Here is a 24,522-nt window from a genome sequence, read left to right on the forward strand (position 1 = left end):
ATTCTTCCAATTCCACTAGTAATTTTCAATATATTAATGAGGTAGCTGGAAAACCAGGGAACATTCATACCCATCTGATCAACACTAAAATAAACCCATAATTCTCAGATGGATTTTTCCCTATAAACTGTTAGTTGTTTCTGATACCAAAGTCCTTCATTTTACTTAAATGTTATAAACAGAATAAAACATACTCCGTCCCAATATCTTCAATAGAACTAATTGTATTATTTTACAAACCGATTTGAGTTGGCTGTTTTCATCTTTCAATTTCACAACATGCTTGATTTTTTGCTTGAGATTCTGATGGCCCAATAATTTCGCATATGAATCGCTCAGTTTATTGAGCTGTTCCTGAGCTGCACCATGTTCATTCAACAAAGCCTGTTTCTCAGCTTCAAAGGCATCCAGTTGTAGCTGAAAAAGATTTTATTTTTATAAACTTAAGACTTAAAACTGTTATATCTTACTTGGTTCATATAAACTATGAAAATAAGAAAATAAAAAAACACTGGAAAAAATAGATTATGGTGATATATTCTGAGAGCTCTTCATAAATTCTCTGAGACTCTTTTAAAAGAACTGTGCATTTTTCATTTCGAAGATCACTGAAAATGAGGGAATGAAACAAGGAAAGGAGGGCAGCTAGCCAGCCTAACTATATCAGTCAGATCACCATATTACACCCAATACTGTCTTTATATTTGATTTAAGTGCCAAGATAAGCATTTATCCTTTTTTTCCTTTAAAATTGGTGTATTAGTTTGAAAAAACACTAAGAAAGATCGTAACCAAATAAGTATCACAAATTTACATAGATTAATTATCAAAAGTTCATATCAGGTGAGCCTTCTAAGCTATTAACTTTGTCTCTTAATAGAAGGTATTTTTTAGCCTATAAAGGCCATGTTAAAAAATGTATGATAATTTAATAAAATTTGTAAGCTTTCTTTAACAGGAACTTAAATTGGTGCAGTAAATGCACAGCAAAATGATCTAACAGAAAAAACTAAGTCCCTGTTGTGACTGTGACAGGCAATAAAGTGAATCCTAACACAAACACAAGGACGTTTAGTCCTAACTGACAAACCTGAAAAGGTTTTGTTTTATCATATAGCTCTTCGTAAAGGAGACGCCACTTATTCATTTCCTCGGTTAATTCTGCTGTTGCGTTTTCCTTTCCAGATTTTCTGTAGGGGAAATTAAATTTAAAAACGTAGTGTATTAAAAAAAGAGTAACTTAGGAACGTGGCACTCAGGTTCTAAACCTAGATTACCTTGCTTCTTCCTCATCCAGTTGTTTCTTAAAGTCTTCACCTTGTTGCTTGAGTTGGTTCTGCAAATCAGTGATTTTTTTAAGAGAAGAAACTGTGATTTCTTTAATTTCTGCTTCTTTAAGTGCTGATTTGGTCTGCAGATCTAGAAGCATCCTTGGGTTTGAGAGAGAACAGTCCACAAAACTCCATGTAAACATTTTACAGCCATTTTAATTATTTTTCTCCTTTTTTTTTTTTAAACTCAAGGAACTCTTCGAGAATTGTACCTTTTTAACTGTGTAAATTCTTAATTTGTAATTGAAGATCACCCAAAGCAAGCCACAGGACCACCATCCCTGGCATCACTTAGTGGCTGGCTTTGTTTCTCCCACTTACCTTGCATAGTCTTGATTTGCGCTCTCAGTTGCCAGTATCTGACGTTGTACATCCTCTGTACTTTTCTCGGCCTTGGTCACTTTTTCCTGAAGTGATGAGTTCTCCAGCTTAAGATCTTCTATCTCACTAGCTGTTAGTGCTTTATAGCTTATTAAAAGGAAAAGTTAAAGGATTTTTCTAACTACTGTATTCATGACAAATATATAGCTGATTAGTTTATATTTTATACACATTTAAGTAAAACAAACAAAGCCTTGTAATGTATTTATGCACACACAGGTAAAAATTTAGTGTTCTGAGGTCAGTACTAATGAGCTTATACGGCAGATGCTGTTCATTCAAAGAAAAAAAAAATCGAGTGCCTACTATGTGCAGGAAGTATGCATACAGAGATGGAAAAAACCTACTATCAAACACGAAAATTACTTCAAAACAAAATGGACAATCCCTGCACCTACTGTCACAGAGTTTATGGTTTTGTGGGGAAGATAGGGAGATGCCTCTCCAGGTCTTTGCAAAAAAACTGGAAAAATAAATATAGAATTAAATTTGTGGTAAGTATTATGAAGTAAAACTACAGAGCACCTTAAGCTGATAGAACAGGGGGACCTAAATTTTGGTTGGTGATTTAGAAAAGGCCTTTCTGAGGAATTTATACTTAAGCTGAGACATGATGGATAAGGAGGATCTAGCTAGGCTGTTAGGAGAAAGTATTCCAGAACGAAAAGATGCATACGTGCTCAGAGGACGGTAGAATACAGTCCATTAAGAGATGAGACTGGAGCCTAATGAATAAGAGAGGCAGGAGCAGAAGCTAGAGGCAAGAGGATGGTCATCACTGCAGGGCACAATGAGTTTACCAGAGGGGTAAAGCAGAGAAAGTCAAAGTGTCTAAGGAAGTGTATGGATTACTGTGGAGATGTGGAGAATGGATTGTGGAAGGAGCAGGAATGCAAACCTGGAAGACAAATATTTATCAGCCCAGGTGAGTGATAAAGGAGGCTTGGACTAAGGAGTTGGCAATGGAAAGATGTGAGATCTTGTTTAGAGGCAGAATTGAAAAATTCAAGAAATAGATTGGATGTTGGGAGAAACGGCGAGAAAATGATCAAAGATAGCTCTAAGATTTATGGAATGAGAATCTGGGAAGATGGCAATGTCACTGACTGAGAGAAAAAATAATGAGACCAGAGGTGGAAAAGAGATAGAAAGAAAATCAAGAGTTGTTTTGGACAGGTTACTATTAGATGATAGTGAGACAACGACTTGGAGATGTCAAGTAGGCAGCTGGATGTACGGGTACGGAGCTGAGCGGAGAATTTGGTTTGAAGAAATAAATTTTAATGCCATTAGATACGGATGGTGAGTGAAGTCACAGAATGGCTAAAAACTTTGTAAAGCACTATTTTTCAAAGTAGCAAGAAGGGAAGTGTTGAAAATAGGACTAAAACATATATATTATATATTTTATCCGGTTTACATAATTTATATTTAGGCTCTGACAAATTATAATTAAGATATATACACATATGTGTGTGTGGGTGTGTATATATGATATATGTGTCATAATATATCACATGTAGACACAGATCACTGGGGAAAGAAGGTATTATTCAATGAAGGGGCACTAGGCAGTTGGTTACCCATATGGAAAAACAACAACAAATTTGATCCCATATCACTATACACACAGAAATCAGTTCTACGTGGAAAAATGAAAAGTGAAATTTTGAAACTTTTAGAAAAAAAATAAGTTACACATCTTCGTGTTCTTGGCATAGAAAGAAGTTCTTAAATGAGATGCAAAAATGTTCACATAAAAATCTCTAAATTTAACCACGTTAAAATCAAGAACTTCCATTAATCATAAGAAACCCTAAATACAATGAAAAGATAAGCCACACTATGGGAGAAGACATTTACAACTCATATTGCTGATTAAAATTCTACAAATCAATGAGGAAAAGAAAATAATCCCATAGAGAAATGAACAAAAGTCACACACAAGCCTTTTACAGAAAGGAAAGACGAATTATCCACGATAAGAAGCCATTTTACGCTTAGTTCACTAAGCAAAATTTAAGCTAATAAGCTTTGGAAAGGAAACAGATCAATGAAAACTAACATCACTAGTGGGAGAGTAGTGTCTCACCCCTACTTTGTAAAGTGATTTGGCATTAAATTTTAAAGTTGAAATTCATACACCTATGACTTTAGAGTGATTCTTACAGGTGTATACTAGGAGACTATAAGAATATTCATAATAACAAAAGAAATGTTTTGGGAAACAACTGAAAAGCCCAAAGTGAGAAAGAATAAATAAACTGTGGTATATTAATAAAATCAAATATTCTACAGCAGTTACCATAAACAGACTACAGCCTCAGTCAACAAAGTGATTCAATCCTAGAAACACACATAATGTAGAATAAAAAGAGAAATCTCAGGAAATGGCTTAAACTATGATGATATTTTTTGATGAAGTTCAGGGAAAAGCAGAATTAGATATTATTTGTATGGATATACATGTCATAAAATTATACATGGAAAAAAGCGAGGAAATAATGAACATCAGCTTTGAGATGGAGTTATCTGTTGGGGGAAGGCACGACAATGGTCTAGTGGGAGGAATGCGTGCATAGAGACCAAATTGTTGAAAACCTTTTGGCTTATTGGTTGCCTTTTATGGGCTCGTGCATGTAGATTTTATCTTTTTGCTCTATCATTTACGTACACATTGTAGATCTGTAGATAAAAGAAAAAGAGACCTCCCCCAAAATGTTCTAAGGTAAATATGATAAATAAAAACATTAACATTACAGGGCCGGCCCAGTAGCCCAGTGGTTAAGTTTGGCATGCATTGCTGCGATAGCCCAGGTTCATGGGTTCGGATCTCGGGCATGGACCTACACCACTTGTCAGCCATGCTGTGGAAGAGACTCACATACAAAATAGAGGAAGGCTGGCAACAGGTGTTAGCTCAGGGCCAACCTTCCTCAGCAAAAAAAGCCTTAACATTAATATACTCATAGTATGAGATGCATAGGTATTTGTTTTATTATCCTTTGCAATTTGTAGTTCCCCCCAAAATAAACTTTTATTTTTAAAAGGGAAAATAACGAGTAGTGGGAAAGGGAAATTTCTATATATAGTAAGATTACCAGGTAACACTAAATGCCCATTTATGGTTGGTCATTATGGAATTTAAATTAATACCAACCCTTCTATTTGTGTGATTGTTTTTTCACAGATTTCCCTAGGTAAACACCCCTCCCTGCTCATATTATATTTGAGAGTGCAGGCTCCCACTTAAAATACCTTTCAAACTGAGCAGTAACATCTCCAAGGTTTTGCATTGCACTATCATATTTCTCCTGCAAAAGCAGGGTGGCCTGAGTGTGAGCAGCCTTATTTTCCCCCAGTTCAGCTTCCTTCCTAAGAAAAAGGAACAATTAAAAGATAAAACACTAATTACAAATCATTACCCCAAGAAAGATATCAGTATTTATCTTTGACACTGTGAAACCAGTATCCCATATCTTCATCTTTGCATAAACTACTGGCTAGCTTAGATGTAAATTTATGACCTACCTCTAATAGCATGTTTATTTATGTACTAACTGTTCTTCTGGCTTCATCTTATCTTTCCTGCTCTTTTACTTGTTTTCATCCTAATTTACTTATGTCCAAATTTATCTTTTGATATTATATGTATTTATGTAGGTAAACATTTTTTTAGAAGAAGGTAGGGTAACTCTAAAACAGAATCTTAACAGCAGCAGCCAAGACTAGAGAATGTGAAGGATTCCCAGTGAAAAAGCCCTTGGATTGAATAAAGTTTAATTCTCTGCATTTAAACATTTAAGAAATACTAAGTACAGTTAAAGACTTCATTTTAAAAGTTCTTTTAAAAAAAGAGTTTATAGGACTATGTAGATTTATTTTGATTATATCAATAATCCACATAATAAACTATTATTCAAATTATTATTTTGATTGGTCAATAACTCAACTTATTTAATGGGTTATTTTGCATAGACAGAATAGCTTCTAAGTCATCTTTACAAATACGTATCACAAATCTCAGAGATTTTTGAGATGTTCATATCATATATTACCAAAATGGTGACAAAAATTTTTAGATAAGCATATGAGCTCATAAGAGATCTTTTAAAAAATATACAGAACTAAAAACTATAAATAAGAAGCATTATTCGCTTACAGACAAAGTCAGACACTGAGACAAGATAAACAGCTGATCAAATAAATTCTGTAAAAAGTATGGGATTTTAACATACAGTCATGCAATGCTTAGTAAGGGGATATGTTCTGAGAAATGCGTTGTTATGCAATTTCATTGTTATACAAACATCACAGAGTGTACTGAAGGGGAATAAAATTTGTCACCCCAAAACATGTCTCTTTGATATAAGAAATATTTTAGACAGATTATTTCTAAGAAACATGGGGCTGAGTGGTTAAGTTCACATGCTCCGCTTCGGTGGCCCAGGGTTTTGCCGGTTGGGATCCTGGATGCGGACACGGCACTGCTCATTAGGCCATGTTGAGGTGGCGTCCCACATGCCACAGATAGAAAGACCCACAACTAAAATATACAACTATGTATTGGGGGGATTTGTGGAGAAAAAAAAGCAGAAAGGAAAAAAAAAATAAAAAAGAAACAAAAGACTCAGAAAGTTTTTCTTGTTACCTCCCCCTTAACTGCCTAAAAGAATTCAGATAAAAAAACTGTCTCAGGAAGTGAGTTATCATCTTAGCATAACATGAACAAGGTGTAGACAGAGAGGAACCAAGAAAAGCTGGTTTGTTGGGCTCCTCTCTGTGTTCTTCTGTTTCTCTGTGGCCAAACACTTGTTTTCCAAATGTTTGCTCCTTTTCACCTACCTATAAATTGCCTCTCTTCCCTTTGGAGACCCACTCTCCCCACCTCAACATCTTCTTTTGTCTTTAGCTGAGGACGGTATTTAAGGTGAGGGTTTCCACCACTCTGTTGAGTTACTGGGCTTTCCTGAGTTTCACCCATGTATACATGCCACTAAACTTTTGTTTTTCTCCAGTTAATCTGTCTCATGCAATTTAATTCTTGGACCAGGCAGAAGAACCTAGAAGAGTAGAGGAAAATTTCTTCCTCCTCTACAGTACTTACACAAACCTAGATGGTATAGCCTACTACACACCTACCCTATATTGTACTAATCTTATGGGGCCACTGTCCTATATGCAGTCTGTTGTTGATGGAGACATTGTTATGTGTGGCATGACTGCATACACACCACAAATACACGTCACACCACTAAAAGCAGTCAAGTATTACTAAACGGTTTACGATAAAAGTACTCTCTTCCTTTCCCCCTAGAGGAATCACTTTCAATTCTCTCAGTTTCTCTCTTAAGCCTTCAGGATGGAAGGGACCTCAGAAAACATCTCATAAAACTCCTTTATTTTGTATCTAATGAAGTAGAAAATTAAAGAAATTAAGATTGTCTTGCTTAGAATCACACAGCTAATTAACAGATCTAGCAATAAAATCCTTATCACCTGACCTCTGGACCAAGTTCTTTGAGTTAGAATAAACGATGGTCTCAACTTTCTTTTCTCATGAAACTGACATCATCTACTCCGTTGTTTTAAAGTGCCTGTTCCCTGGGACTGGCTGCAAAACAGAACAATGCCCCTATTACACTTTGGCACTGTTCCCAAAAAAGCAGGCACATCTAAGGCCTTGGAGTTCTTTTCATCACTTATCACCACAAGCAAACAGAAAAGGGATTAATAGCAAAAACATTCAACTCAACAAGAGATAGACACACAGTTGGGAATTCTGTAGGCTAAGGTCTAGTCCATGGTTCCTTGCTAGAAAATTTTTTAGTGATGAAACCCCACAGATTTAAATAACATAATTATTTTATTTGCAATTTGAATTCAAGAATCAACCTGGCTATTTTAATTTAAGTAAATGGAGTAGAGAAGGACTCATAACGTGATGAAAATAACATGCAATTAGAGCAAAAAAGAGCACGAGATCTCAGTCTTTCTACTTTTAATGATAAATCCCTTATGTTTTTAGTGTTTCCCAGTTCTGGTTGTTTTTTGCCATTTTGCTTTTTTGATTGCTACTTCTGAAGTGTTTGTGCTCCCTCAAAAAAATTAATTAAAAGTATAGATTTTACTATGTAAAACTGATGAACATATACACAAAAAAAGAAAATGTTTCATATTAAAAGGTGGGGTTCTTGTTTTTCTGGGTTTTTTTCCTAAATTCATTATTACTGCAATGCTGATATCCAATAATTTTTATAAGAGTAGTAAAGGAACCCCAAATTTTGGTATCTGTTGTTAAAAATCTCTTTAATTAAATCTCTAGCCTTAAAAAAAGGAAGGGCATGGTTTCCAGCTTTGGCTGACACACGTTTTTATGTACATCCTATGTATGTACTTTACCTTTCTGTGTCTATTCCTTATTTGTAAAATAATTCTAACCTTAACCACTCATATGATTGATGTGAGAATTCTGAGAATGTACTGAAGTCATATATAAACATGAGGTCTTACTAATACAAACCCTTTCAGCTTTTCTTCTAGAAGTTTTAGCTCTTCAGCTCTGGATTTTGTTTCCTCTTCCAGCTGCTTGACCAGCCTTTCAGCTTGTTCCTCTTTTTGCTGTAATTTGTCTAGCTCACCCAGTGCTTGCTTTAATTCCTCCTCAAAGAGATTCCGTTCTTTAATCATCTCCTCTTGAAAAGAACATAGCTTCTGCTGAAGACTAGAAGATAATTCCTACATCCAAACGAAAACCATCAAAATAATTTGAAAGGTTTCAATAATTTAATAATTTGTGAAGTTTTACTAAGGACAAAAAGAAGTACAGACAATGAAGTATAAAAACTAAATTCAGGAGTCTCAAGGAAACTTGAAAAATATAGATATCATACTCATTTTGTCATGGATTATATCCTACACCTTGTTAACACTGGCAAATGTTATTTCAATCTTTTTTCTATGCAACATATACACATACTTTTTGTAAAACTAGAATATTTTACAGCTGACTTTTATGATATATTTTTCTCATATGATATTACACAAAAAGAGTACTGTGATTTCAATGCTATATAAATACATTTTACAGCTATATAATACACAAATAAATCACCATTGTAAAAAAATTCTAACATTACAAATAAAGTGGAAATTGCCTTTTTTAAAAAATTTTTTTATTGTGGTCTAAATAGTTTGTAACATTGTGAAATTTCAGTTGTACATTAATCTTTGTCAAACACCATATAACTGTGCCCCTGCACCCCTGTGCCCATCTCCCCCCGCTTCCTCTCGGTGGAAATTGCCTTTTGACTACTCCTCACTCCAACCTCAGTTTTCCCATTCCAGAGAAAACCACTAGTTTGGTATACACGCCTTCTCATCTTTTTGTATACATTTAAAAAATATAAATGATAAATTCTCTATATATGTAAGGGTCATTTAAAAAGATCATAAAATAGTTGTTGAGATCTTTTCAAGCCAGTATATACAGATTTATTCAATGTCTTTTGTTGTTACAGGTTGCTCAACAATATTTCATGAGTACATGTGAGTACTTATTTGCCCAACTCTCACCAATGTGTTATATTATCAAATGTTTTAATTTCTGCCAATCTTATAAGTGAAAAAAAAATTATTTCCATCCCTGATTACTACCGAGGTAGAACATCGTTTCATGTTTACAGGTTGTCTGAATTTCTACTTCTGAGAACTATCGATTTCCATACTATGCCCATTTTTTAATTGGACTGTCTTTTCTCATTGATATGTAAAATGTTCTTTATGTAATCTAGATTTTAAAAAAATGTCAGTTTTGTTTCTTGTGTAACTAGACAGTCTTACAGTAACCTAACACAAGAATATGCCGGAAAAAATTTTTTCTTTTTTCTATTTTTTTCCCTAAAGATTGGCACCTGAGCTAACAACTGTTGCCAATCTTTTCTTTTTTTTTCTTTTTCTCCCCCAATCCCCCCAGTACATAGTTGTATACTTTAGTTGTGGGTCCTTCTAGTTGTGGCATGTGGGATGCTGCCTCAACATGGCCTGATGAGCGGTGCCATGTCCGCACCCAGGATCCAAACCGACAAAACCCTGGGCCCCGAAGCAGAGGGTGAGAACTTAACCACTAGGCCATGGGGTTGACGCCTGGAAAAAACTTTTAAATGATTTACTATTTTGTTTCATCTGTTGTTGGTAACTTTTTCACATTATCAATAACCCTGTGGTGAACATCTTTGGAGCTATATCTGTAGCATAGTCATAATAATTTCTTCAGGATAAGACTCTAAAAGCAGAATTGTTGGATTAAAGAATATATACAATTTAAAGGTTTGCTGGTACAGAGGAAAATATATGACATAAAATAAGCACTATTTTTTTGGGTATTGTAGTAAACTACCTTCTCTTGCTGCAGAAGTGAATCAACTTGCAACTCTTTTTGTTGTAGCTTCTCATGTTCTTGTTTTTCAAGAGTAAACTTCTCTTTTAAGTTTTGTATTTCAGAGTTTAGATTTTCGTCCCAATCTCTATGCCTGTTCATGAGGTCTTCTATAAAAGGAAAAACATTAAAAATGCTGTTATGGGATACTAATATTAACTTTGAGAACTCACATTCCCATTATATTCCATTACAATGCTTTATTGCTTTTAGCATATTACACAGATGAAGTATTTCCAAAGGTGGGGAAAAACAAAACAAACACAAAACACAACTCTGAAGTTTGTACCATTACTATATATAATATAGTATATATTACATGCCATATAATAAAATCCCCAAACCTAGTTCTCTGTATCTACCAAGTTTAAATGGCCACCCAATGGGCAAGTCAAGAACTGCCCAAATGTATATATTTCACATATTCCAACTGCGACAGGCAATATGTTGAAATTAACAGAGAATAAAGATTATAAAAGACAAAATCTCTCCTACATACAACAGGGTTTTTTTGGTGTTGTTTATATAATTTTTTAAAAAAAAATTGTTTTAGGGGCTGGCTCTGTTGCTGAGTGGTTAAGTTCGAGTGCTCCGCTGTGGCGGCCCAGGGTTTGGATCCTGGGTGTGGACATGGCACCGCTCGTCAGGCCACGTTGAGGCGGCGTCCCACATCCCACAACTGGAAGGACCTGCAACTAAGATATACAACCAGGTACTGGGGGAGGGTTGGGGAGATAAAGCAGGAAAAAAAAAAAAAAAAGATTGAAAACGCTGTTAGCCCAGGTGCCAATCCTTAAAAAAAAAAAGATTGGCAACAGTTGTTAGCTCAGGTGCTAATCTTTAAAAAAAAAATTGTTTTAACATGGCAGTACTTTTCTTAAATTACATTGTAGATAGTACTCATGTGAAGAAAGTAATACCATAAGCAGCACAATACCTTTTTCTTTTTCAAGCAGCTGACATTTAGCATTGAGGTCTTCTACTTGTTTAGACAACACACCATTTTCCTCAAGAGACTGCTTAAGGCTTAAAACTTCATGATTCTTCTCTTTCAAATTTTCTTCTAACTGGGCAATATCTAGCTTGTATTTTTCCACTTGATCTGATGCACAACTGCATTAAAACAAATTATTTTGAAGAGCACATCTATTTAGGCATAGGGAAAATTAACCAAAAAATGATAAAAATGATATATTCATCACTATTCAACAAAGTAAAAATTCAATTTAAAACTACTGTTCATATTACCTAATTTCTTCGATGTATTCTAAGAGTTTTTCTGTTTCAGATTTTTCAGTCTTTTCCTTCTCTATTGAAACACTAAAAAAAAAATTGCGCATATTAAAACATACTAATTTATTTACTTAATAATCACATATAATGCTTACTTTGTACCAGACACTGATGTATGACGCAGGCTGAGTCTAGAGTTCAAACTATTAACCATTATTTTACGTGGCCTCTTAAGTTGATAGGAAACTGAAGTTTTCTTTTAAGTGAGAAAGCTTTCCAAATATATTCTGATAAAAGGGCTGCGATGGTGAGAGTCATCATCTATAACACTCCAAGTGTTAGAAATAATCTTTTTCGTAGCTTTTCTGATTTCCCCAGCCATCACACTTACAAAATAGCATTTTGCGTGCTACAAAGCCTTTGTTCCAGGCTGCCTTGATTCAATTACTTATTCATTTACCTCTAACAACTCAATCTACGAAATGGGCAAGAGACGTACAGACACCTTACAAAAGGATATATATGAATGGTCAATTATCACATAAAGAGATGCTCAACATTTATAGTAACAAATTAAAATCAGAAATGAGGTACTACTTCATACCTACTAGAAAGGCCAAAATCAAATAGACTGACATCAAATGTTGGTGAGGACGTGGAACAACTGGAACTATTATACACTGCTAAGTGGAGTGTAAAATGGTACAACCACTTTGAGTCTTTTAATACCTTATACATACACTACCCTATGACTCAGGATTCCACTCCTAGGTATTTACACAAGAGAAATAAAAACACGTCCACAAAAAGATACACAACACGGGGCCGGCCCTGTGGCCAAGTGGTTAAGTTCGCGTGCTCTGCTTCCACGGCCCAGGGTTTCACTGGTTCGGATCCTGGGCATGGACCCAGCGCTGCTCATCAAGCCATGCTGAGGTGGCGTCCCACATAGCAGAGCCAGAAGGACTCACAACTAGAATACACAACTATGTACTGGGGGTCTTTGAGGAGAAGAAGAAGAAGAAAAAAAAGGATTGGCAACAGATGTTAGCTCAGGGCCAATCTTTAGGAAAAAAAGACATATAACATGTTCACAGCAGTCTCATTCGTAACAGTCAGAAACTGGAAACCCATATATTGATCAACAGGAGAATAATAAACAAAGAGGTATATTTATACACTGAAATACTACTCAGAAATACAAAGGAACAAATTATAATACACACAACAGTATGGATGAATCTCAAAAAAATACAGTAAACAAAAGAAGCCACACACACACACACACACACACTGTGATAAACACACCTAAAAAGACAAAACCAATTTATGATGATGGAAATCAGAAAGTGATTGCGGGGGTGGGGGCATTACATGGGGAGGAGCAGGGGAGTAGGAAAGGGCATGAAGTAACTCTTTGAGGAGATGGTAACATTCTCTATTTTGTTTGGGTGGTGATTGCAAAGGTGTGTGCAATTGTCAAAGTCATCAAACTGAATACTTATGATCTGTGCATTTTATTGTATGTAAATTACAGCTCAGTATCAAAAAGAAGCCTAGGATTATGCATGAATCACAGCTTCCTATACCAATGTTTCTCAGTTTTGGTCTACTACCTCCATAAGATTATGCTATTAGAAAGACTATGAGGCCTTTCCTCATCATTGATACAGAAGATGTACAAAAGTAAAACATTCCTACATCTTTTCAGCATAAAATGGGGATGATTAGGGCTCTACTGCCACTTAGGAAGAGAAATACGGCAATTGGAGGCCATGAGCTAAGTATTGAGGGAAGGTTAAAGTCTCAGTAAACAGTAACTAGCTGAGTGAAGGGCCTGGGCCTTGCTTGCTCAGCAGAAGTCCCCAAGCCCATTGCAACCATGTGACCTTCTGGTTCCCTTCTGGGCAGGATGCCCAGCTGCTGGGATTTGTAGCAATCCAGGGCCTGGCTCAGATTCAACCTTACCTCACCTAAAGAACATCGTGTCTTAAAGGGACACAGAGCCCCTCCACGTGAGCTACTCTTCCTGGGAATGCAGGTCGTACCAGGGACAGCCCCTTGGCAAGCATACAGCCTTTGTGTCCCCCGCCTATATAAGAAACTCCCTCCCCACCTGTGGTTGCAGGTACACATTGCTGTCCAGCTGCCCATTACTGGACCTCCTTGTAACTAACTCCCAGTAAGCCTATCTGTCTTGTCAGCTGACTCTGGGTCTTTTCTTTGACCTCTCCACAACCTATCCCACACTGCTCACCCAACTGGGCATGTGGCAGAACACACAGTAAGTCAGCCAGGACACTAAAGAAACACCTGTGAGCACTGAGACTATGGGGGATAGGAAGGGGAAATACGCGGGGGAAATCCTGGGTTGGCTGATGTCTTCCCTGTGGGAGCTGGTCACCATCATACTTGATGGATGGGGCCCACTGCGTGAGTATGGGGACACCCTGAAAATGCCAAAGGGCCTAGGGGAAGTCCTGGTCTTGAGAAATGTAGAAAAAAAACCTCAGAAGCCCAGGCCATTGCTACAGCTGTGGGGTGGCCCCTCCTCACTGTAGGATGGCTTTCAATGAAGGCACGGAAAGTCCTGGGCAAGATAGATGTAGGGAAGAAGTCAGAAGCCCAGGCGGTAGCTGCACTGTTCGGGTGGCCCCTCCTCACTGTGGTAAGGCTCACAACAGAAGCTGAGATGGAAGCAAGAGCCAAAGTGAGGCAGCTACAAGAGAAACTGAAGTTAGAAAGAAAGGTTCAACTCATTCAACCCAAGACAACCGAGGCGCTCTTGACACACCTACAGAGTCTGATGAGAAAATAGAGATCTTAGCCTGCTGTTTTGCTAAGATCAAGGGACGACTGGTGGAACTGGGAAACAAATTCAGGCAGAAGGGGAGAGAAAGCATCCTGGGGTGGCTTTTCTGTCTCTGGAATACTGGATCAGAAGGCATTTTGCTGCCAGGGATGGAAATGAGCAAAATGGCGTCCATCACTTCTCCTCCCACCCTGTGGCAAGGCCTCTATAGTGCCACCTGGTGGACAAACCCCCCAGTGTTGCCTTGTGCCATTAAATTGATGATGTCACGTTAACCTCTGAGTCTTTTTCAGACCTCCAGGAAGCCTCCCGCTCCTTTGTCACAGTGCATGACAACAAATTGCAAGGGTGGGTTGTCTGTCAAACACTTGGGTGTTGTCTGGTTGGGTAAGACAAAAGTGGTTCCTGCTGCTGTTATAGATAAGATACAGGCTGCCTGTCCTCTTTATAAGTTGGTGTGAAAGAGTGCTATCTGGGACTGAGAGACCACCAAGCAGGAGGCCTGCACCCAAGCCAAAGTAGCAGTAAAACAAATCCAGTCCTGGGGTGTTTTAACACAAGAACAAGCGTGTAAATTGGACATCTGCAGTTACTCAGAGGGGTTCAGATGGGGTCCCTCACAGAGGCAAGGTAATAAACAAGTGTCCCCTGGTTTCTGGTCTCAATTGTGGAAAGGGACTGAAAACCGATACAGCGCCCTGGAACAACTGTGTGCTGCTTACCTGGCCCTCCAGCAGGTGGAGCCCATAACCCGTTCCCTGCCGGTTACAGTCTGTACTTATCTGCCCACTGTGGAGTGGCTGCAGGACTCTTTCCAAAAGCCCCACTCAGCAACAGCCCAAACAGAGACACTGGCAAAATGGCATGCATACTTATGACAACGAGGGACCCTCACCAGTAGTCCCTTATGTGCAAAACTGCATGCCATCCTGGGGCCAGTAATATACACGACAGAGGAAACAACGCCGTTAGATGAGGAAACCCTGCCAAATGTTTGGGAAGGAAAAGAACCAATCCCGGCAGAGGCCTGGTATACTCTTGTCCAGATGGCTCCACAAGGGACAACCTCCCCCTAGTGGACAGCAGTGGCTATTCAGCCTTCGACTGCCAGTATGTGGTTGGACTGTGGCTCTGGGTTCGGTAGTCAATGGGCCGAATTGTGGGCTGCCTGGATGGTGCTGTCTCGTGAGCCCGATCCAATGTGTCCGTGCATGGACAGGTGGGCAGTCTACAAGGGGCTCACCATGCAGATGGCACAATGGGTATGACAAAAGTGGACTATTAAAGGTCGCCTGTTGTGGGGGGCAGAACTCTGGGATGGTATCTGGCAGTGGGTTCAGGGAATGACAATAACAGCATACCATGTGTCTGCACATCAGGCGACAATGCCACCAGGAAACCAGCAAGCAGAAGAGTTAGCTCAGATCTGTCTCCTAGAAGAAGTGCCAGTCAAAACAGTGGTAGAACGACTACATAAGAAGACTGGACACAAAGGATAAAGGACTCTATGGGCTATTGCCAAGGCCTGAGGCCTCCTACTATGCTATGCTGATATTGTGCAGGTCTGTCAGGCATGCCCTTCTTGTTCCTTGCAGAGACCCTGGCCATTCCCCAAGACACAGGCCAAATCACCAGAGGCAACCAGGCCGCTCAACTCTGGCAGGTGGACTACATCGGGCCTTGCCTCTTTCTGATGGCTGCCGGTATGCTTTACTTGTGTGAACACGTAAACAGAACTGCTACAGGCATATCCTAGCAAGAGGACCACACAAAAGATCACTATAAGAGGCCTGGAACACCTCTGCGCTGTGTATGGTGTTCCTACGGACACTGACATTGTATTGGATACCAGGTACAGACGTGGGATGATCAAATGGACACACATTGGCATTTTCACCTGCCATACAACACCATGACTACAGGACTGGTGGAACAAATGAATGACTTGCTGAAACAACAACTGAGGACAGAAGACAGGCGCCCCTACTTTCCCATTTCTACTCCCCTCCCGCCAAGTAACCTGTCCTCGCCATCTTATGCTGCCTCTTGCAAGTATATCTCTCAGCTTGTGTGGGAGGAGGTTAACACAACCCCAAAGGCAAGGTACTTTGTGTTTGATGGTGTAGGACGGTTAACTGCTGTACAAGTAGAATTAAGAGATTCCGTTCCCTGGCGCCTTGAACATCACAGTAACTCTGCACCACCAAATGAAAATATTTAAAAAATGTAGGGTGGACACCTAAAGCAATGTGTAACCAAACAATTATCATCACTGCTGATATGTGGCTGAGAAAACAAGACATCCCCATCAGAGGAGCCTATGCCTCTCCTCGGCGGTGCTTGTGGGCTTGTGGTGCTCACAGCTGGCCCTATCTGCCTTATAATTGGACCAGAAGATGTACATGGGGCGGCCCTACATCTCTGCACGCATCCTACCTTCCCTTCAACAGCTTCTTCTAATTGGGAGGCAGTCTGAGGACGCCATTGTGTGCGACTCACTTTTGAATGAGGAAACATCCCAAATGAGATGAGTGGTGTTGCAAAATAGGATGGCTCTGGACATGCTCACTGCTGCCCAGGGAGGGACCTGGGCTCTGATAAAGGTAGAATGCTGTATCTATATCCTGGACTATGCTCATAACATTTCTTCTGCAATGGCTTCTTATATACCCATACACAGGCTACTGATGCCGTGTCCACTGATCTGGTCTTTGCTTGGATTCAATCCCTCCCCTCAATCCGGCAAAAGGTATTCTTTGGCATTCTCGCCTTCTTATTGTTGATTTTGTTCTCTTGCTGTGCTCTCTATTCCTGTTGTGGTACCTGGTCACGATGCTCCTCTATGTGTCTGGCTCAAGGGACTCCGCGGAAGAATGACATAATAAGATTGTGAGGGCCATTCAGACACATGGAAGGTAGGGTGTGGGGCCTGGGCCTTGCACGCTCAGCAAAAGCCCACCAGCCCATTGCAACCATGTGTGCTTCTCACTCCCTCTGGGCAGGAGGCCCAGCTGCTGGGATTTGTAACAATGCAGGGCCTGGCCAGCTAGGACCCTACCTTATCTCACTTAAAGAACATCGTGTCTTAAGGGGACACAGAGCCTCTCCACGTGAGCTACTCTTCCTGGGAATGGAGGTCGTACCAAGGACAGCCCCTTGGCAAACATATAGCCTTGGTGTCCCCCGCCTATATAAGAAACCCCCTCTCCACCCACACTTGCGGGTACACATTGCTGTCCAGCTGGCCGTCACTGGACCTTCCTGTAAGTAACTCCCAATGAACTTACACGTCTCGTTCACCAACTCTGGGTCTTTTCTTTGGTCTCTCTGCAACCTATCCCACACTGCTCACCCAAGTGGGCATGTGGCGGAACAGTGAGAGAGGTAAATCAAGAATTGGTCATACTAAGTCATTTCTCTTTCTTTTTAGTCACTCACAGTTTCCCCTCAAGTTGCACGATTTTCCCCTGAGACTCTTCGAGATTCTTCTGGGTGACCTGCAGCTTCACTTCCATGCCTTCTTGTTTAGCCATCATACTCTACACAACAGAAATATGTTTTAGGAAAGGAGAAATTGTTCAGATCCCCACATCCAGACACAGCAAACTGAGCAGAGGTATCACTCACCTTCATCTTTGTTTCTCTTCTGTTTTTAAGTTTCATCAACTCGAGGCTTAGAATTCTCATATTCTTCTGGTTACCATCTTCAGAAAACTAAGTACAGCCAATACATAGAAATGTCAGAAATATTTTCGGCTAAGTCATATACAAAATCACTTAAATACTGATTATTCTATCTACAATTGGGACTATTATTTACCTACAATATACTGTGGTAGAGAAAACAGCTTCTGATCAACACAAGGATTACTGGTTTTACACTACTGTTGTTGTCCCTCCTTTTCCTTAACATGACTTTCTGGTTTATTTTTGAAAGTAGTTTGGATGGTCACCGACGTCTATATGCCGGAAAGTCCATGGCAAGGCTCTAAAACAAGCCTCTTGGAGAGGAGTTCATAAAGTATGTATGCTTAACAGAAAGTATCTGAATTGCCTGGTCTGCTTTGAAATATGCAGACAATAGGGTCCATCCCTGGCATACTAAATGACAATCTCCCTGAGGGTGGCCCAGAAATCTGCTTCCTTCTTCACGCTTGACTCCTATATACCCTCACACCCTTTGTAAGCAAAGAGCCCAGCACATTACAGGCCCTGAAAAAATGACTCCTATTAAATTAAATAGAGATTTACAGCCTCGCTCTACTTCTGTAAGAAGCAAGGTGACCATGTTCTTTAAGATCTATTAGTATATTAATACTGATAAACACAATTTATCTATTAAACACATTTAAGTCCACAAATTTATTCATTTCCCACTTCATTCCCAAAAGGATTGGAAATGGAAGTCCGCTATTATGCTATTATTTCAGAGAAAGATCTTTAAAGTGACTTCTGGATGTAAATTCTGCAACTCTTATGAACGGTCTTATTTACTGAGGGTGACTTTGAAGAAGGGTGAGAAAACATCAGACATTAAAACAAAAAGTAACTTGTTTGTTTATAACCTCTTATGTGCCAGGTGCCATAATAAAAAAGATGCTATAACAATTCCTATTGGAAGCAGCTTAATATTTAAGACACATTTAGTGAAGGAAAAGGATTAAAGTAGAGCCTAAAATTCCCTAACAACTATATGAGAAAAAACAAGTTGACTATTTATTCAATTGTCTATTTGTACATTATCAAATCGTATATTGGAGTACTATTTATTCAATTATCATGAGGCTCAGATACCTTAGCTTTTAGTAGCTCATTAGTCTTGGTTAATTCAATCAGCTGTTTCTCTAGGGAAGCGTTACTTGCAGAGAGAGATGTTTTTTCCCTGACTGCAGCATTCAGCTTTGCTTCCATCCTCTCCACCTCAGCTTCCAGATCCTGGATCCGCTTGTCCTGAACACCACGTTCCTGAACAAGAACACGAATCTGGATGGAAACAAGATGATAAATGAATGATTCACTGACACAATGCCAATGCAACTAGATGCTACTGACACTTAAAATACTAAACGTCTAGAAAAACCTCTGATTTTGACATAATGCTCTTAGATATTCTAATTTCACTAGCTGTTTCAACAATCATATTTACTTTACGAGACATCTTAAAAATCTGTATGCATTTTAAGAAGAGAGGATTTTAATTGCCATAAACTTCCAGGTGCAATTAACTGTTTATTCACTTTTAAGATATTTCTACCTGTAAGAGTTCCTCTCTTTAGTTCTGATTACATGAATTTAAAACTATAGTTTGAAATGCTAAATATCTTTTTTTATTTCAAGAAGGCAGAGCTGGGCTTCAGGGTAGGATGTAGCAGGCATCAGCAAACTATCATTCCTGCTGTGATTACTGGATAAAAACCAAAACCAAAATCAAAATCACATATTTGTTAATAGAAAACATGGAAGCCAAAAGACAATGAAATGACAAATGTCTTTAAAATGTGGGGAGTGAAATCTCCCAATCTAAAATTCTATTCCCGATGAAAATATCCTTTAAATATGAAGGTGACATACAAACGTTTTCAGAGAAAAAAAAGCTGAGAGTATTTGTCAACAGTAGGCCTGCACAACAAGAAATACTAAAGGAAGTTCTTTAGGCTGAAGGAAAATAATCCCAGACGTTTACAAGATATGCACTTAAATATAAGGACGTAGACAGATCGACAATAAAGGGATCAGAAAACGGTTCCCATATAATTACTAAACAAAGAAAAAGGGTGTGGCTATGCTAATACCAGACAAAGTAGACTTTTAGGCAAAAAGTGTCACTAGTGATAAAGGGGCAATTTTATGACAAAAAAGTCATTTCAAGAGGAAGACAATCTTAAATTTGCTGTGCAGGTAATATCATAACTTCAAAATATACAAAGCAAAAACTGACAGAACTGAAAAGAGAAACAGACTGATCCACTGAGCTGGAAATTCAGAAGTACTTCTCTCAGTAACTAACAGAATAAGCAAACAAAAACATCAGCACAAATAAAGATTTGAACAAAACTATTAACCAACCTAAACTAGTTGACATATGTAGACCACTATACCCAACAAGTGAATATACATTCTTGTCTAGTACACATAGAACATCCACCAAAACAGACTATTTAATGGGTAAAAAGCAAGTATCAAGAAAGCAGAGCTATATTAAGTCAAATGTAAAGTATTTTCTACTGTTCCTGGCTTTGTATTCATACCAATCTCCGTATTTCAAGCTAACACTGCTTAACTGAAAATGTATCAAGCATCATTTACATGTAAAGCTGTGAACTAGACGCTAGGGACCGAATGAGCTGATATTATTAGTTTCTAACCAGTGTTTATAGGATAGTATTATAAAGTAGAAAAAAGCACAAGGAGATTATCTACCTCACACTTTTTGCAGTAAAAGAAGTTTAAGCTCCAAAAAAGAGTTTGTAAACTCAAATGTTTATATAGCCAAGCAGGTAATATAAATAAGCAAAGAGAGCCAGCTGAGGGCTGGGGAGCAACCATGTGGTCTAAAGGGGGCGGTCCTGCGTAGCCCCAGGAGAGTGCTGCCCTGGAGGGGAATGTGAAACAGTGTTGTCAGACCTTCTGATTTTGCAACAGAAGTCAGAAATCTGAATTTGTTTTGCATGAAATTTTACTTTTAAATATTGATAACTAATTCAAATCAAACAAACAAACAAAGAACATATACTGTGGGACTTAAATAAAATAGTCTATTGGTCAAAAATCTCTCTTCTAAAAGATTAGATTATCAGTTCTAATCCTACCACTGTCACTTACTTACCAGCTGTCTCACTGAGACTCAGTTATCACATCTCTAAGCATGACCCCCTACACTATAGGCATGTGTGTGTCCTCAATACAATGATAGGTAATATTATTAAAATAAATACAAAAAGGATCAGAGCAACCAGGGCAGAAATTTGCAAAGTTATCTTGACATATTCTTGGTCCTAATACTTAACTATAATCAATGGAAAGTTTTAATGTATCAAAAGAATATGTCCACCAGAAAGAGTTGGTCAGCAATAGAAACGCAGAAAAAAGACTGCCAGAAGAGCAAAGTTGGCAGTCACCAACTCAGCACAACTTAGGGTACTAAGCAGGTTCTTTATGTCAGTCCTGCTCAAGAGAAATTTCCACCATGGTGGAAATGCACTGTCCAGTATGGTAGCCACTTGCCACATGTGGCTATTGAGCACTTGAAATGTGACTAGTGCAACTGAAGAACTGCTCTTAATTTTATTTAATTTAAATCACCGCATGTGGTGAGTGGCCACCAGATCGGAGAGTGTAACTCTAGGTCATTTTATCCTTGAGAAAGGCATAAACCTATGGTGCAGAGGAATGCATCAGGTTAGCACAACTCCACCACAATCCAAGTAACCTACTAGGATTTCACACTCACCAAGCAATTCTCTCACTAGTCACTGTCTTATACAGATTAACACACAGGAAGAGAGTGCGCTATGAGTAAATATAAATATTTGATCCATGCATAATTGTAATAAACCATCTTAATTTGTAGTTATCAGCTTTTCTTGCAGTGGGTTATCTTAAATCTGTCCCTTAGGATGCTAACAAACTTGACTTTGCCAGCACACCACACTGACAACCAGACTCTGACATATGGTATCCAAGCCAAGGAATGGACACCCTGTAGGCACTGGTCTGGATGACATATTCGCTTTACTATATGACTCCTCAAACTGACAGAATCCCTGTCTCTTCTCTATTATATGGCACGTTTGTTTTTCAGTAAGTTGAAAGCATTGCTTACCTCTTTTTCCAATATCTTCAAATCTTTATCATTCTTTTGAGATTCCTTCTATTTAAAAGTCAAAGAACAGTGATAAATTTAATTGCCACAAAAATCACAGCCAAATTTGATTTTTAGTTATCAGAAAAGATGAAGGATTCAAAACAGTTCATTTCACTGAGTCTGTTAAACATTTTGCAGGTGACTTATCTGGTAAAGGAAGGAAAAGATTCTTTACATCTCAAAATATTTTGGGTTTAAAAGTTTTCACCCCCAATAGATCAGGCTTTTTCTAACAAGTCCAGTGAAAAGAACAGGTGGAGCTTTATGAATAAAGCTATTGACTGCCTCCTTTCCAACATTAAACAGAAACACATTTTGAATATTTAATTACGCTACCTCAGAATAAAAAGAATCTTACCAAGAGAAATCAACTTAAAATTTGACACCCAAAGAGGAGAAAAAAATACAGATGCAAAGAAAAAAAAATGAAATAGTACAAGCTGTGATTCTAATGTACTCATTGCCTTTATTCTAAATAGGACATATAATTTTCATACTACATCTTTTTATATCCAACAGCCTTTCTGAGGGAATAGCCAAAAACAGAATATCTATCTTTTCCATCTGAAAATGGAAGAAAATACACAAACATCTTGAATGAAACCTGTTTTACATGTTTCTAAGTTGGGGGAGGGCCACACCAGTCTCATGTCTTAATTTCCCACCTGATGGCATTTTCTAAAAAGGAAGGTCTATTATTTTGGGATTTGACACAAACTTTCTATGTAATTTAGTTTTCTAAGAGGCTTTGTGAATTCTATAATTAATTCAAAATTTCAGAACTATTTCTCCAAGAGATTAAAGTCAAGAAATTTACATCAATTTTCAAGAAGAGTATCTATATTAGTACTGCCCAATAAAAATAGAATGCAAGCCATATATGTATTTTCAAATGTTCTAGTAGCCACATATAAAAAGTAAAAATTTTAATAATATATTTTACTTAACCCAGTATATAAAAAATATTATTTCAACAGGGGTTAGCATAAAAATTAATATGAAATTACATGAGATATTTTATATTTTTTGTACTAGGTCTTCAAAATTTATCATGTATTTATACTTACAGTATATCTCAATTCAAATGCTAAATCTTCATCAGAAATATCTATCTATATTTAGATTTCATAAAAAATACAGATGCAGATGGAGAAGTAAATTCACATACCCAAGTTGTTCCAAAAACGTTTAAAATTTTTCCAACAGAATTGAGTATTAGTTTTTAAGTATACATTAATTAAAACTAAATAGCATTAAAAATTTAGTTCTTCAGTTTCTAGTGCTCAATTTCAAGGGCTCAATAGCCACATGTAGGAAATTATTTTCATATTGGACAATGCAGCTCTATATTATAGGATAAGAGACTTAGGTAACTGCCAAATGAATGAGCAAGTCTAAGCTTAACCTATAGCTTTGGTTTCCCAACTCAGAATCTTTTACACATTAAAACATCAATTTGTACAACACCTTAAGAAAGCACATCTTGCTTTTATGAACTAATGGAAACAGTAATAGTAGTAGGCTCTTGCACAAGCCGTAACATGAAGTTATTAAGAATTTAATCTCCCACCACTCCTTGGCAGTTTCTGAGTAGCAAACTTCTTTTAGGTATTAGAATGTTTTTTCCTTTTTCTTCACCAATACTTACCCTTCCCCACAAACAAATAAATAAAAAAAAACAATACAACTCAAACGATGATAAATAACAAATCAAAGCATCACATATTACAAAATTTATCTAGATGGGGCCAGCCCGGTGGTGTAGTAAAGTTTGCCTGCTCTGCTTTGGCAGCCCAGGTTTCGTGGGTTCAGATCCCAGGCATGGACATACACACTCCTCGTCAGGCTATGCTGTGGCTTCATCCCATGTACCAAGTAGAGGAAGATTGGCGCAGATGTTAGCAGCTCAGGGACAATCTTCCTCAAGCAAAAAGAGGAAGACTGGCAACACATGTTAGCTCAGGGCCAATCTTACCCACCAAAAAAAAAAAAAAAAAAAAAAAACCTAGATAAAAGACTAACTGAGAAGTGCAGACCATTTTGTAATTCTGAACTAAGGGTACATTTAGACACAATATATTCAGTAATGATGTAGGCAGAAATGTAAATCTTACTAGAGTCCTAATGATAACATGTTTCATTAATTTACAGATTTTCTTATAACCTTAATTTATATGCTTAACTTCTTCTAGTCAAATACAATACCTTTCAGAAATGTTTTCAAAGATAGTTGATAAACCAGCTAGCATATAAGAGCTCCTCACCTTTAATCCTAAAGTCTTAACTTTTCTTGCTGAAGTAGGCAAGGTAGTATCTTTGTCAACATTAAGATTTTGTTGAGATTCTGCAATAAGATGAATTGTAGAGATCATGGTTGGTGCTCACATGTTTGAACCACAGACTAAATACAATTTCCAAATTCTTAGTGCAGCTATTAGTGAAGCAATACAAAGTTACTCTTTTC

At 37.9% G+C, this 24,522-nt stretch overlaps 1 protein-coding gene across 1 annotated transcript in view; it reads right to left on the reverse strand.

The window, feature by feature from the left end:
* HMMR (hyaluronan mediated motility receptor) overlaps positions 1 to 24,522 on the reverse strand; it is a 35,487-nt gene that overhangs the window by 6,120 nt on the left and 4,845 nt on the right. The window contains exons 3-16 of the mRNA XM_046666850.1: positions 24,323 to 24,402; positions 22,017 to 22,064; positions 18,989 to 19,177; positions 17,822 to 17,908; positions 17,633 to 17,733; positions 11,398 to 11,469; positions 11,087 to 11,262; positions 10,111 to 10,259; positions 8,236 to 8,450; positions 4,971 to 5,087; positions 1,653 to 1,799; positions 1,278 to 1,430; positions 1,091 to 1,190; positions 241 to 417 (exon numbers count right to left, since the gene is read on the reverse strand). Of these exons, the coding sequence (XP_046522806.1) occupies positions 241 to 417; positions 1,091 to 1,190; positions 1,278 to 1,430; positions 1,653 to 1,799; positions 4,971 to 5,087; positions 8,236 to 8,450; positions 10,111 to 10,259; positions 11,087 to 11,262; positions 11,398 to 11,469; positions 17,633 to 17,733; positions 17,822 to 17,908; positions 18,989 to 19,177; positions 22,017 to 22,064; positions 24,323 to 24,402 (1,811 nt within the window). The remainder of the gene's footprint in view (positions 1 to 240; positions 418 to 1,090; positions 1,191 to 1,277; positions 1,431 to 1,652; positions 1,800 to 4,970; positions 5,088 to 8,235; positions 8,451 to 10,110; positions 10,260 to 11,086; positions 11,263 to 11,397; positions 11,470 to 17,632; positions 17,734 to 17,821; positions 17,909 to 18,988; positions 19,178 to 22,016; positions 22,065 to 24,322; positions 24,403 to 24,522) is intronic.

This window comes from Equus quagga, chromosome 7, assembly GCF_021613505.1.
Source record: "Equus quagga isolate Etosha38 chromosome 7, UCLA_HA_Equagga_1.0, whole genome shotgun sequence".
Classification (NCBI taxonomy): domain Eukaryota; kingdom Metazoa; phylum Chordata; class Mammalia; order Perissodactyla; family Equidae; genus Equus; species Equus quagga.